The sequence below is a fragment of the Rhineura floridana genome, chromosome 15 (assembly GCF_030035675.1).
Source record: "Rhineura floridana isolate rRhiFlo1 chromosome 15, rRhiFlo1.hap2, whole genome shotgun sequence".
Lineage (NCBI taxonomy): Eukaryota > Metazoa > Chordata > Lepidosauria > Squamata > Rhineuridae > Rhineura > Rhineura floridana.
The window spans coordinates 4,202,879-4,218,454 of NC_084494.1; the positions used below are offsets into that span (position 1 = coordinate 4,202,879).

The 15,576-nt window shown below is 47.2% G+C and overlaps 1 protein-coding gene across 3 annotated transcripts in view; it reads left to right on the forward strand.

Annotated features, from left to right (window-relative positions):
• Positions 1–206: 206 nt before the first annotated feature.
• HPCA (hippocalcin) overlaps positions 207–15,576 on the forward strand; it is a 32,115-nt gene continuing 16,745 nt past the window's right edge. The window contains exons 1-2 of one of the 3 annotated variants that reach the window (XM_061597960.1): positions 207–506; positions 5,223–5,258. In XM_061597960.1, coding sequence (XP_061453944.1) covers positions 263–506; positions 5,223–5,258 — 280 coding nt within the window. In that variant the 5' untranslated portion in view covers positions 207–262. Of the gene's footprint in view, positions 507–5,222; positions 5,259–9,953; positions 10,151–15,576 lie in introns of those variants that run through there. The other 2 variants (XM_061597961.1, XM_061597962.1) reach the window with 2 other exon arrangements.

Below are 15,576 nucleotides of genomic sequence, written 5' to 3' on the forward strand. Positions count from 1 at the left end.
GCTGTGCCGTGGGAAGGCAATCACGTCTCCCCTCCCCCCCCCGAGGGGGGAAATCCTCTTAAAGGGCGGGGGGGGCTGAGCGCCTCTCGCTCCCAGTCGGACCGTACCACCCTGGCCCTGGGAAACGGGGGTGCGCCGGGGGTGGGCGCCGCGCTGGCCGCCTGCGTTCTAAACCGGGAGGGCGGGATCGGACGGGCCCCCAGGCAGCACGTGGCGCGCCCGGCAAGACTCGGCGGCCGTGGGGCGTGGGCGGCCCCGCCGGATGGAATCAGAGGGGCTTCCCCTTCTCCCCCCCCGTGCGCATTTGGCAGAACCCCGAGGCCCCCCCACGCAAAGCTCAGGCGGACGGGCAGCGCCTCGCCGTAGCCGCCGCGCTGGATGGAGCGGCTCGAAGGAGGCGGAGGCGAAGGAGGAGGGCGAGGGCTGCCGCCGTTGCCGTCGGCTTAGGAGCACCGCGGCCGGAGGAAGAGAAGGAGGGCGCCGCCGGGGCCGCCTCGGTCGCCCAGGTAGGTCGCTCGGGAAGGCGGGCAAACTTGGCGCCGCGGGATCCCGAGGGAAGTGGCGAGTGCCGGGCGGGCGGAGGAAGAGAGGCAAAGCGCTGCCTTAAAAAGGGGGGAATGCATTCGGGGGGCATTGCCTGGCATGGCACTGCGGGGGGGGGGAGGAGAGAAAGAAGCCGGGCGCGTCGGCCCCCGTTCGTGCGGTGTCGGAGCAGATTTGCTCCAGGTCGCTGCTGGGAGCCTTGCAACGAGCAAGGGAAGCCCTTATGCGGGGTGGCGGGAGGTCTTTTCCGACGCGTCGTTCTGCTCGGTGGCTTGCAATTGCACCGGGGGCGGAGGGGGCTGCTCTCTACGCATGGGAACGGCATTCGGGGGGGAAATCTCCCAGGATTGCCCTCCCGTCGGTGCTTACCAGCTGCAGCTGATGGGAAGTTGGATTTTGTGGATGGGGGGTTGCAGGGGAGAGGGGCGTCCTACAGCCCGGGTAGAGTGCATATGGGAAAAGACCGGGGGAGGAAATTCATCATCCCCCCCGCTGAGTAGGCAGGTTGTGCATTGGCACTGGTATGGGGGGGAATGGGGCAGGGCGACGGCGATTTGGGGCACCCTACAACCCCATGGGAAATGAGCGGGCAAAGATCTCCCCACTTTCTCTGGCCAGAGGTGTTTCTTGCTGCCTCTCTCGGGAGGAGGGACTCTCAGGAAATGAGGTGGGGGAGGGAGAAGGTGTGGGGTGCAATCCATCTCGTCCTCCAACCTGCAGATGCTTGGGGGAGCGGGGGGGAGGGGAAATGAGCTCTCGCTCTCTCGCGCACACGCGCCAGATTTCTGTACATGCAAGTGAAAGTAGGACTGATGGATTCCTCCCCCCTTCTAGCTTGGCTGCCTTCCACTGTGGAGAGGGAGACGTGAGCCCTCAAAGGTGTGGGGGGGGCAGCAGGTATCCCAGGGAGGCCTTCCATCTTCAAGCTCTCCAGCTGAGGGGGTTGGTTATCTATGCCTTTATTTCAAGTATCCCTTTAGTTCTTAAAAGGATGGATGCAGGAACTCCAAACCCTTTTCATGCATCTGAGTAGTACCTTGCTAGATTCCAGTGTAAACTTGTCTTGACCATCCTCCTGCGAACAGGAAGGAGATTGAAACAGGAAAAGTGGAGGCCAGTTTCTACCCAAGCCTCCTTGCCCTGCCCCTGATGGAATTCCCCCTATATTCTCTGAGGTCTTGATCGTAACTCTATGCACATTATACCTTGCCGTCAGTACACAGGGTGCTTTATAGCATAGGCAAAAATGGCAATAGCAGCACCCCAACAAATCCCTGCCCCAAGGCACTTACAATGCATCCTGTAACAGATGTGATGATGGCTTCTAACTTAGACAGCTTTTTAAAAAGGATTAACAATTAAAAAAAACCTTTCTTTTACAATGGACCTCAAGATGGCATGCATGGGTCTCCCGTCCAGGCACTGATAGGACCCACACCTGCATCATGTGCCTTTAGCTCAGACCCTCTGTTGTTGACTTTTAGCCATAATGGAACCCCCCCCCCATACTCAGAGGCAGTTTACCTCTGAGGACCAGAGGCTGCAAACAAAGAGTACGGAAACAAACAATAACCTTTATGCTCAAAGTAGATTATTATTATTATTATTATTATTATTATTATTTATAGACCGCTTACTATCTAAAAGATCTCAAAATGGTTTACAATAGAATACACAAGGTACAATTAAAAAAAAACAAATTAATTTACAAAGCAAAATACATAAACCATGTCCATATACATAAACATAAACACAGTATAAGTCAGAATTCACCAAGGGAAGATGTCAATGCAGCGTGTGGCATCTGTGAAAAAGGCAAATTCAATACCAGCAATGATTAAGAAAGGGATCTACAATAAAAGTGCCACTATCATAATGCCCTTTTGCAAATCTATGGTGCTACCATACTTGGAATACTGTGAACAGTTCTGGTTGCCAAATCTCAAAAGGGAGAACTGAGAGCTGGAAAAGGGGCAGAGAAGGGCAACCCAGTTTAAGGGGGCTGCAGCAACTTCCTTACAAGGGAAGGTTATGATATGTGGGGCTTTTTATGTATGTACTGCCTTCAAGTCAATTCTGACTTATGGCGACCCTATGAATAGGGTTTTCATAAGGCTGAGAGGCAGTGACTGGCCCAAGTTCATCCAGTGAGCTTCATGGCTATGTGGGGATTCGAACCCTGGTCTCCCAGGGCGTAGTCCAACACCTTAACCACTACACCACACTGGCTCTCTTTTTAGTTTGGTGGAAAAAAGGTGTGTGTAGTGGGGAGAGGGATACTATACAGCAACCTTCCCATACCCATGCATGGTGTGGGAAACTGGGCAGAAGGCGTTTGTCTCTCTCGGTCACAATTCTGGAATTCAGGACAATTTAATGAAATGGAATGGAGAGAAAATTCTGGGCAGGCACAAGGAAGTTCTCCTTCCTATAGGACATAGTTCAACCCTGGCACTCACTCAACTTGGATGACTTTATTAGGTAATGAGATAAACTCATGGAGGAGAAGGCTCTCTGTGGCTGCTAGTCATGAGGACTTGTGTGCTGCCTCCAGAATGAGAGGTGCCTGTCTCTGGATACCACTTGCTGGGAATGACAAGTGGGGAGTGTTGCTTTTGTGCTCAGGTCCTGCTTGTGCACTTCCCAGAGGCATCTGGTTGCCCACTGTGAGAACAGGATGCTGGACTAGATGGGCCATTGGCCTGATCCAGCAAAGCAGCTCTTCATGTTTCATAAGCTGTGGCTTGGGATCCTGTGCGGGATGGTAGAGGAGGGATTAGAGACCATTGATGGATGGGGAAATGGATATTGGCTCAAAAAAAACCCACACACGCTCTCCAGTATTTTCTTTAATATCTGTGGGTAGATTATTTCTGAGGGGGACGCAGTCATGTGTGTGCTCCATTTCTATTGATCTCATTTTTTCAATGGCTGGAAATAACTTGGTACAGGGCTGACACAAAAATTTGCTTGGATCCATAAGGATTGAAACTCCCACCTATGAATGGATACTCTTAACCTGTGTCTTTTTGGTAATCTGCAAACTGTTACGGTCAAAGCACTTCTGATGGAATTTTTTAATGCAGAGAGCAATGATTGTTTGGAGCAGGCATCTGTTTTTGTTTTTGTATTTTGTACTTTGCAGTAATGATGCTTATGATGGCAATGCACAATTGTAATTTTATTAAATCAAGGAGAAAGTAAGGTGACCATAATGATTTTAATGGATAAATACTAGAAAAATTCCAGATGTTTGATCAGTCAGGCACCTAAAAATTTGTTGCTTAGGCTGCAAGCCAATACAACACTTACCTAGGAGTAAGTCCCATTGAGCCCAGTGGAACTTACTTCAGAGTAGACATGTATTGGATTGCAGCCTTAGACATAAGAAGTAGGAATCCCCCCCCCCCATTGCTGTTTTGTATGATTTAACCAAAGCAGAAACTGATGAAAATTCTTGCCCATTGTGATAACTGAGAGCTGATTTACACATTATGCAGAATGAACTGCTGACTCCAGTGGCAGAATTCTGGAATGCGCCACTAGTCTGCAAGTGAGATGAGTCTTTTTTTTTTACTGTCTCCCTGTGCATTTTAAAAAAACAACACCTTTTTTTTTTTAAAAAAAAACACCCACTTCCCTGCTTGGAATCACCTAGCACAAAGAGATAGTTATACTAACGTTTCTGCTTGATGAACTTGCTTTCTACATAAAAGGAGGTCTTTTGTTTCTGATTTGAAGGAACGTTTGAACATGTTATCTCCCAGTTCATAGCCTTCCAAAATTCTTCCACTTCATTCTGTGTAATGTGTAGAACTGTTCTGGATTGTTTACCTAAAGAGTTAATGCTAAAATAACATGTGGTGCTGATGGGAAGATTTTGAAGCACATCTATATAGTGATAGCAGAGCACCAGAAGCAAAGGCAGTTTGAAGTACATTTGCATGGAATTTTTTTTATGAGATGGGTTATTTATGTAATTTTCCTCATAAATGATCAGAATTTTGGAATCCTGCTAGATCCGGCTGATCAATTTAACCATTGGAAAGTTAAGAGGATGTGAATAAGCAATTTGGATGACATTTTCTTGTGTAGATGTGCTCAAGGGGTTGCGTCAGGAAGTCCTCCTCCTTTGAACACCAAATGTTGCATTGAAATAGACCCACCACCACCTTGGGCTTTGAGGAGAGCGCTTTGCTAGGGCTGCAGGCGAGGGCTGTCACTTTCATGCCCTGCTCCGGATTTTTGCATGGGCATCTGGCTGGCTGCTATTGCAATAAAATGCTGGATTAGATGGTCCTTGGGTCCACTCCAACCAGCCTTTGTTATGTTTTAATCCAGGGGAGCTCATCTGCTCCTTTCTCCTCTCCCCCACCCAGCCCATCATTAGGGACCACAAATAGGACAGATGGGGTCAGAATTCTTGCAGGAAGGATGACTAAATGGCCCCAGATTTGATTCAAGGGCTGCCAGGTCATAGCCTCTCCTCCAGACAGCAGCTCAGCCCTCAGCTCAAAGGCGTATCCCAGCAGGCCAGATTAATCTTCCTTTTTCCTGCCTCTTCCTCTCTGGAGCCATGTAGGGCACACTCACACGATCAGTGGAGGGTGTTGAGTTTATGAGGAAACAGTTTGCTACTAATTACTGTTAAGCTCTCTTGATTAAATTTTTTTTTTCAGTGCTTCAACTCCTTTCCTGTATTGCATCTTCTGCAGGTGAGTATCTGCTTGCTGTTAAATATTGGATGTCCTGGAGGGAAGCAGGACTGGAGTAGTTCCAAAGAGGAACGTCACTTAAAATCTTTAATGCCTTGTTAGCAAGAATCAAGGTGAAGAAATCCTATGTGCTTGGCATCTCTAGAAATGTGATGGCAGCCTCTAGGGGGCTGAAGTAGGTCCAGTCATTCAACTTGACTTATTTATTTATGTTGCGCATTAGAACTTTAGCTTTGCAGCCAAGAGATCCGGAAACCTTTTTTTTAAAACAGAAATGCTAGGATTGTCAATATTCTTTGCACCTAGCTCAAATATGGGAATTTGGGAAAAGGCGGCATTGCTGGAGAAAGTGAAAGAAAGAAAATGTTATCTGTTGAATACCTGTTTCAGCTGATAGGTTCCCAAGACAGCTTGCAGAGAGAAGATAAAAATGTCAATTATACAATACAGCTAGATGGAGGAGGGGGAACAACCCAAAACATACAGAAGAATGCAGCTGTAGAGCAGATGAAATTCCAGCAATGAAATATCTGCAGACTGATCAACCTAAGGAAAATAAACAGGAGCTCACCTGGCACAGAACAGGAATCTTGAGTTGGTGCCAGGCACCTCTCCCACACAGAGTCTAGAGGCCACAGCTAAAAAGTCTCTGCCTTCCGTGAAGGACCTCTGAGAACAACTCATAATGTTTGGGCAGCTTCATGTTGAGGGAAAGCAGCCGTTAAGCCCCCTACATTCTAAGCCCTTTGGGACTATAAAGGTTAAAACTAGCACTTTGATTCATGCTCAGAAACAGGCCGGGGGCAGGGTAGGTGATAAAAAAACTGCTCAGAGATGTTTTCTTCATCTAGTCCCAATCAGCAGTCTAGCCACAGTATTTCAAAACAATTGCAGTTTCTTACCAGTCTTCAAAGGCAGCCCCACATGCAAAACATGTTGAAGTAATCTAAACATGTTGAAACCAGAACATGGATGTCTATGTCCAGGCTCCTTTTGTCCAAGAGCTGATGAACAGCATTCCATGCCACAGTGGCCACCTGGGGCAACTGGGTATGCTTACGAATACCAGTTACTGGAAACCACAGGAGGGGAGAGTGCTCTTGCAGTCAGGTCCTGTTTGTGGGTTTCCCATGGGCAATTGGTTGGCCACTGTGAGAACAGGATGTTGGACTAGATGAACCACTGGCCTGTTCCAGAAGGCTCCTCTTATGTTCTCCAAAGACAAGGATGGATCTGACAGCAGCCTCTGGCTGCAAAGTTGTTTCTCCATATCTAGTTCAGTCCCATTTAGATTGAAAACCACCTCCCAGGCCAAACCACTCACCTGTGGGACCTATCTAGACTGAGTTGTCTGATCTATCCTATTAAAAGGACGTTGGAAGGACAGGTGGGTTGGGATTATGTATGAGCCTAAAACAGCCTTCCCCAACCTGGTGCCCTCCAGATATTTGGGTCTACAAATGGCATCATCCCCAGCCAGCATCTGGAAGGCACCAGATTGGGGAAGACTAGCCTAAAATAAAGGCAATTAATTTTCATTATGATCCCCCAAAGCCTTAGAAAATAGTCATGATGCGTTTGGAACCTGGTAGCTTTCCAGCAAGTGCAGTTTACGCAATGTCTGAGTTCTCCATAAAATATTGACTGTGTATTGCCATCATGTATTCAGTTGTTCACAAAGTGGCTAAAGTGTAGCGTTCCAAGTTGTTGGCCCACTAGGTGGTGCCATTCAGCCAACACTGGGTTCTAGAGCAGAAAAGCCAAAATTGTTTGATAGCAGAAGGATAGAGCTGAGTGCCGGACACTTGCAGAGACAGAATCCTCACTAAGTTAGGAATTTTCCACCAGGTCCATTCATAGTCACAGAAGTCTTCCTTGCTGCTGTAACTTGAGCTCCAGATTATTGAGATTATAATTACAGGGATATTCTGCTGGAAAAGGTTAGTAAAATAGGAATGAACCATCTCTCAATCTTTCTCCCTGTGTCTCTCCAAGAGGTAGTCCTTGGCTTTGCTGAAAATAAAATTCTGCTCAAAAGAGAGCTGGCACACTTCTGCTGAAGCTTCCCGCATGAACACTGCTGAAGCAGTCTCCTTCCAGGGTGGGCCTCAGGTTGTTGGGAGCCTGTCTGAAGGATTCCTGCCTCCTCACGTGATAAAAGAAGCCCTTCTCCCAGCAAAACCTTTTGGGAGGCCAGGGGCTAAGGAGGATCAGGCTTCTCTGCACCTCCCAGTAGTTACACAGAAGAGGGGATCTTGGCATGCCCTGTGTTCCTCACCCTCATCCTGAAAAGCTGTACCTGCCAATACCCCCTGCCCCCAAATCCCCTGTGACAGATACAGGAGTCCCTCGATGCTCTTGGTCACCATAAAGTTTCTGGCTTCATAAATTAGATGTCCTTTGCTTTGTGCAGCCAACAAAAGGGATCCCCTGCTTCTGGATTACTCTCATTTCCAAGGCCATATTTTTGCTTTGATTATATATTTTTGAGCTGGGGGGGTAGGAGAGGGGATGTGAGCTTTCTCATGCAGAGATGGCATGCGCACATTTAAAGACAAAACTTACGGAGGTTGTTTAAGCATCTAAATAAACCCTCCAGTGTACAAAGTGCCTCATAATTTGGGAGCATGAGCTATCAAGAATGAAAAATCCATGTAGTGGCATAAAAGGCTGGGAACAGGAAAACCATTTCAGGCAGTTACGCTCTGCAAAAACAGCAGAAAAGGCCCGCTGGTCCATGTTGCGGAGTCTCCTGTCTCCCTCGGTGGCCAGCCACATGTCTCCGGGACCACACAAGCAGAGTGTGAAGGCAAGCGCCATACCCGGTTGTGTCTCCCAGCATCTTGTGATTAGAAGTACAGCAGTGTTTTGGGAGATGTTTTTCTCCCTCTCTCTTAATATTAAAACTCAGGATCATTCAGTGAGAGTGATTCAGGACAGTCAAAAGGAAGTTCTGCCTCAACATGGCTCATAGTTAAACTGGAATTTGGTCAGCTTAGACCATTTCAAAGGGGTTCATCAAAATCATGGAGGATAAGGCTGTCAATGGCTACTAGCTGTGAAGGCCGTGTTCCAGCGACAGCAGGGGTGGGGAACCCTTGGCCCTCTAGATGTTGCTGAACTGCAACTCCCTATCAGCCCCTCAAGCATGGCCATTGGCCAGGGATGATGGGAGTTGTAGTTCAGCAACATCTGGAGGGCCAAAAGTTCCCCACAGCTGGCCAGTGTGCCTCTGAATACCAGTTGCTGGAAATCACAAGCAGAGAGAGTGCTGTTGGGCTCATGTCCTGCTTATGGTGAGCTTCCCATTGGGGCAGCTGGCTGACCCCTGTGAGAAACAGGTTACTGGAGCAGCTGGGCCTTTGATCTGATCTAGCAGGGTTCTCTTCAACGCTGGGGAGAGAACAGAGAAACAGGAGTGAGGCGCAGTGGAGTGGGGAAGAATAAGCCCTTAACTTGGATACATGTATTTAAGCCACATCTGTATGTTACATTTAAAGCAATATCATGCCACTTTAAACAGCCATGGTTTCCCCCAAGGAATCCTGGGAACTGTATTCTGACATGGGTACTGAGAGTTGTTTGGAGGAGACCTTTATTCCCTTCACAAAGTTGCACTTCTCAAAATGGGTTAACAGTCAATCCCTCTTCCCAGGGAACTCGGGCAAGTGCAGCTTTGTGAGGAGAATAAGGGTCTCCTCCTAACTCTCAGTACCCATGTCAGACTACAGTTCCCAGGATTCCTTGGGGAAGCCAGAGACTATTTAAAGTAGCATGATACTGCTTTCAGAGTATTGTGCAATAGGATAGTTACAGTATTTGGCTAATTACTGAACCTGTTCTTTCTCCAAGTTTGCTCAGGGCAGCGTACACAGTTTTATCCTGCCCCCCTCCATTTTTTTTATTCTTATAACAACCCTGTGAGGTTGGTCAGGCTAAGAGAAGATGACTAGCCCAAGGTCAGCCAGCATGGCTGGGTGGGGATATGAACCCAGGCCTCCCCAATGCTTACCTGACACTCACCAGTCCACTAAAGTGGCAGTTGGGCATTGGAACTAAGGGGATGCCCCCTCTTCCTCCTACTAAAAAATTCAATTGGACTAGGGAATAGATCTATTAAAACATCTAAAGTAATAAATGTAATTATATATATATAAAGTATATATATATATATATATATATATATATAAAGTATATATATATATATATATAATAACAATTGTAAAACATTGCTAAAAACAATCATATATAGCAATAAAACATCCTTAATCCATTCCATGCATTCAGATCTTGAACTAGATGTAGATATATTCCCTAGCCCAACTGAGTTTTTCAGAGGTTGTCTAGGTTGGGTTTCTATCCTTTCCGGCTGTAGCCGTCTTCCTCCCACTCCAGGGATTACAGTAGGAAAGGCGGACAAGGAAGGAATCTAGGGAACAGCAGCAGAACTGCAGGAGCCTTTCTAGCAAAACCCACCGCCTGCATTGACCCAGGAAAATTGCGGGGATGTGTGTTCATCTTCTTTGCTCATTGCTTCTTCTTTTCAAGAGTGAAGTTGATTCAGTTCCCAGATGGGTAAGAGGGACTCTGGGTTTCTCACCCCTTCCCTGCAAACCAGGACAGAGCTTGCAAATTCAAGGCCCCTTTAAGTGAAGCCTTTCACGTTTGAAGAGATCACTGCCGTTAAGAGCAGTTTCAAAATATGCCATCAAGGCAACCAATACAGTGTGATAAGCAAATGAAAGCTGCAAGGATCTTTCCGCCCACCCACGGCCAGCGGGGGTCAAGCTGTAATTTCTCCTGTCTATGGAAACCAGCAGAGGAAAGAGAAGAAATCCAAAGGAGCTGTGGGCTTCAGAACAGAGGAAATGCCACCCCCGCCTTGGAGCTCGGTAGGGATTTCCAACAGAACGGGGCTGTTTCTCATCTTTCCATGCTTCCGGTATATTCTTAGGAAGGCTGGAAAGTTGAACCAGACAGACGCAGGTCCAGTCACCACACAAATGCAAACGAGAGACAAAGGGTCAGAGTCCTGTGCTTGCAGAAAGTGGCTGCTTTCAGGGGAAGGGTCATTCTTAGCATGGGAAGGGGAAGCCCTTCACCAAAAATTCTGTCACGGGGGGGTCTATTAACAGGACAAGGGGAAATCAGTGCAGGACCTAAATACAGATTGCCTAATATTTAATTCTGTAAGAAGTTGAGGAGTGTCCTATCCTTTGTTCTCATTGGCCAGACACTGGAAGGTAGATTTCTTACCAAATGACAGGGTAGGTTAGAATATGGCCTCCTCTGTTTTCCTTATTTTCCCAGAAGTAAATGGACTAGAGACTTGACTTTAAAAAACAAAGCTGACTGTTCAGGAAAGAGGGCTAGAATACATCTCTGAGGGGGCCAGCAGGGCCTCTTCCAGGCTTCAGGGGGCCGTGGGAAACGTTTCTTCCAGTGGGCCCCCTCTGCCATGGTGGGGCCTCGCAGGGGTGGGCCGTGGCAGTGCCAGGCAGCTGGGTCTAAATGCCGTGCATGTTTTTCATATTGCCCCAGGTCAACATTCTGGGGTGTATTGGGAAGTTCAAATGGGGTCTACGTTGTCTTTAGCTCTGGGCTGGAAAAATATCTGAAGGGATTGGGCAAGGGCAGGCATCGGTGTTGGGCCCTGGCAGCTGATGGTTCTGGGCTTTCAAGCAACCACAGACAGCCAAAGTGCAAAAGCAGCCTTCCCCAACCTAGCGCACTCCAGATGTTTTGGACTGCAACTCCCATCAGCCCCAGCCAGGACAGCCCATGATCCAGAACATCTGGAAGGCATCAGGTTGGTGAAGCCTGGCTTAGGGCAACAATGTTTTTTAAGGAGTGTGGCAAAAGAGACCAGTTTCGAATCCTGATTGGACATGGAGCTCTTTGGATCAGTCACTTTCTCTAGCCCAGCTTGGATGACCCATATCTCCGGCTGCTTTGGACTATGTCCCATCAGCCCCAGCCAGCCCTCCCAGGTATTGTAGTCCAGAACAGCTGGAGAGCAGCAGGTAGGCAAAGTCTGCTCCAGCCTAACCTGCTTGCAGGGTTGTTGTGAGGACAAAGTAGACAGGGAGAGAACTATGCATAAGAACATAATAATAGCCTTGCAGCTGGATGAGGGCAAAGAAGGCCCATCTAGTCCAGCATCCTGTTCTTACAGTGGCCAGTTGTCCATTGGAAGCCCACAAGCAGGACCTGAGCGCAAGAGCACTCTCCCTTCCTATGGTTTCCGGTAACTCACATTTGGAAGCATACTGCCTTCTTCTGTGGAGGCAGAGCATAGCCATAATGGCTTGTAGCCACTGATAGCCCTGTCCTCCATGAATTTGTCTAATCTTCTTTTAAAGCCATCCAAGCTGATGGCCATCACTGCCTCCTGTGGGAGCAAATTCCATAGTTTAACTATGCGCTGAGTAAAGAAGTACTTCCTTTTGTCTGTCCTGAATCTTCTGACATTCAGGGATGTCCCCAAGTTCCAGCAATGTGAGACAGGGAGAACAGCTTTTCTCTATCCAGTTCTCTGTGTCATGCATAATTTTATACACCTCTGTCATATCACCTTGCCTTTCCTCTAAACTAAAAAGCTCCCAATGCGGCAACCTTCCCTCATAGGGAAGTCACTTCACCCCCTTGATCATTCTAGTTGCCCTTTTCTAAATCTTTTCCAACTCCACAATATCCTTTTTGAGATGAGGTGACCAGAACTGTACACAGTATTCCAAATGTGGCAGCACCATAGATTTATACAACGGCATTATGATATCAGCAGTTTTATTTTCAATACCTTTCCTAATTATCGCTAGCATGGAATTTACCTTTTTCACAGCTGCCACACACTGGATCAGTATCTTCATCGAGCTGTCCACTACGACCCCAAGGTCTCGTTCCTGGTCAGTCACTGCCAGTTCAGACCCCGTGAGCGTATATGTGGAATTAAGATGTTTTGCTACAATATGCATAACTTCACACTTGTTTACATTGAATTGCATTTGCCATTTTACTGCCCATTCACTCCTTTTAAAGAGGTCCTTTTTGTTTAACGACCCTGAACAATTTAGTATCACCCCAAACTCTTATCATTTATGAACATTAAAAAGCACAGGTCCCAATACTGATCCTTGGGGGACTTCACCACAAGGCTTAAAATACAGCTTAACTAACAAACAAAGATATAATTCCCATTTTCTATGCTTGCTTCCTACGGCTGCCGTAATATCCCAGAAGATTGTCATCCATTATCAAAATGGGTCCCTCTCATTCGTGGAGTGATTCTTCCTTTGGCAACTGTTCTGGAGGAGTCCCCTCCTCCCCTCTCCTTTGATCTAAAGATATTTTCATGGTTAAAAGAAAGAAAACTGTTTGGCAATATGCTAGCCTCAACCATCCAAATGGCTCCCTTGTCTTCTGGGCCGGAACACGGACCAGGCCTAATTGCATCTGTGCTGTCATTCTCCTTGTGCAGCTGAGCATGCATGAAAAATTGTACAGCTGCCGCTGTAAGGAATAGATAGAAAGGGAATGAATCTGCTTGGGAAAGCGTTCTTTTTTCCTTCCCTAAAAGGCAGGCTCATCTGATAAAATCAGAGATCCGGTTTGAGCAGGGGTGGGAATAAAACTCACTCTTGTATAGATTTTTCTTTATTTCTTATCACCCTCTGTTGATAAGCCAGTAGCTAAGAGAACAAGCTATATTTTTAAAGAGAGAACATTGCTGTTTATTTGTACTGAGTTGCAGCATCTCTTGTTCCAAGCGCTGCACGAATGTCGTGAAAGAGCAGGGTTTAATTTCTGCAAAGAGAGATCCCAGCAGGAAGCCTCTTTCTCTGACAAAGCAGTCCCTGTGCCAGGGGGCCTTTGAATTAACCAGTGGCATGCAACATGCACTTTGCACATGATCCAAGATGCTGTCTTCACTATTTCTGTTTCATGTGCATTTTAGGGTTGAGATTTGGCTCAAAATGAGTGCAGTGACACAGACAGCAAGCTTTTTGTCAGCAAGACAACATTTAAGGCAAGGTCCAGAGAGGGAGGGGAGGCTGTGAGGAGGAGAATAGCATTGAAATGTGAGGTCCAGAGTCATATATCAGAAATGTGAGGGGTGTTTTGATCCACGACTGACTCTTTGGGGATAGGGAAAACTCTTCATGGAGTTCAGGGATCCCTCCTTGAATTGCATCCATCTCTTAAGAAAGCCCAAGCTGTGAATTTGTGAGGAGTTACTAGATCAGCCTTTGTCTATATGGTGCCCTCTTGATATTCTGGTTTACACCTTCCACCAGCTCCAGCCAGCATGGTATTACTTGGAAACAGAGCTTGGAAAAGTTACTTTTTTGAACTACAACTCCCATCAGCCCCAGCCAGCATGGCCACTGGATTGGGCTGATGGGCGTTGTAGTTCAAAAAAGTAACTTTTCCAAGCTCTGCTTGGAAATCCCTTTTGCTTCAGCACACACTCCCAGCCCTTCTTACAGTGACATGAGGCCTCTCTGGGCCTTTCCACAATAGCTGTGTTCACATGTCTGGGTAAACCATAGTTTTATCCTGCATCACTCCAGCATGATCAGCAAACCACAGTCCTGAGCTTACGGTTTCATCAACACTGGGGACTATGGATTGTTTTGCTGAGAGAAGCCACAATTGGGAAGGCAATAACAAATCTTGCGGGTTCACATGGCTTGCGTGGAGCAAAACAAATGTCAGTTCCCAGTTCGGACGTGATGGTAAGTGTGGAATGATGGTTTGACACCTCCACTGGCTAGAGGGGAGAAACAAAACTGGGGCAATCTTTGCATTCTTGGTAAATGTTATTTATAAAGAATATTTATGAACTCCTAAATATCACAGTAGGCAGAGCTGACACCAGCCTGCAGTGGGCCCTTGGCTGTGGCGGCACTACCGTTGCCACCGGGGGCTTAAGTAGGCCCGACTGTGTCACGTGATGGCAAGCATGCACACACAGCGTGCTGATGTGGCACCACAGGACACATTGCTGGCAGGGTGCCTGGGAAGGTGGCTGCCACTCCATGCTCCACATTAGCATCACGTTGCGAGGCCCATACTCTGCAGCCCAATGCTAGTGCGGATTGCGGAGTGGGAATTACACCTGCCCAGCCCCAGCAGCAAAGGCCCCTCTGAGCACCAGGGACCTTTGGCCAGTACCCAACCTGGCTGCCTGCTGATGCCATACCTGACAGTAGGGGTATATAACAATCAAGGTAAAACAAATAAAAATGAGATAAACCAGTTCTCAAAGAAGATCAAATACTGCCTGTGAGCAACCTCATATGATGTTGGAACTGGTCTAACTTCAATGGGCAGTGTGTTCCTCAGGGCGGGTGCCAGTGCCCCCAAGGACCTGGGCCAACTTGCAATGGAATTAACCTCTGGCACAACAAGGAGTGTCTGCAAAGATGACTGCAGTGAAAGGGCAGGTAAATAGGTAGTAAAGTGATTCTGCAGATATCCTCGTCCATGATAGTTTAGGGCTTTATAAATTTGACCCGGTAGCAGATTGTCAGCCAGTGTAGTTCCTACAACACTGGTGTTAGCTGTGGTGCACCTGGACATGAGAATGTAGTCGGTGAGGCCAAATGTGATCCAGCGACCAATTTTTAGCTGGTGCAAGTTCCTTGTCAATGACGGTGATTGAGTACCTTGTGGACAGGTAGCAGACAGGAGGAAGGGGCCGTCTCTTGTTAAGGGAGGAAGGAACAGATGCAGAGCCCTTTGTCCTTGTCCCCCTGTTAAAACAACTTTGTGGCTAGTTGTGCCACATCCAGCTTAGGAATGCCCGGCACAGCTCCAGAATAACTCGTCTGCAATATAAAACAGCAGGTTCACAAAATGATGAGCCGCTCACTTCTGCTGCTGCTTGTCACTAAAAAGAAATACGTATTTTGCTGGGCGAGTTCTCCCCTGCCAGTGCCTGCCACAGCTACATTCACAGCTTGGAGCTTCCACAACAGGCGCCTGAGTAGCAACAAAGCACTTTCTACTGAATTTGGGTGTCACACCTGCTGTGCTCCTTCATGGAGGTGTGACCCTCCCAACAGTTATCCTCGCTTTGGTCACATCCAGGTTGGACTCTTTTCATTGGTTCTAGGAGAAGCTGCTTTTTAAAAAAACATGGAAAGCTCTGCTGGCTCAGAATATTTATTTATTTGTGATGTTATTAGGCCATCCATCAACCAAGTCTTCTGGGCAATTTACAGACTTCAAAAAATAAATAAACGGAAAATAGATTTTCTTCAAAACTGTAAAAAATATTATCAATGCAGTATCAATACCATGATATAAATAGCAA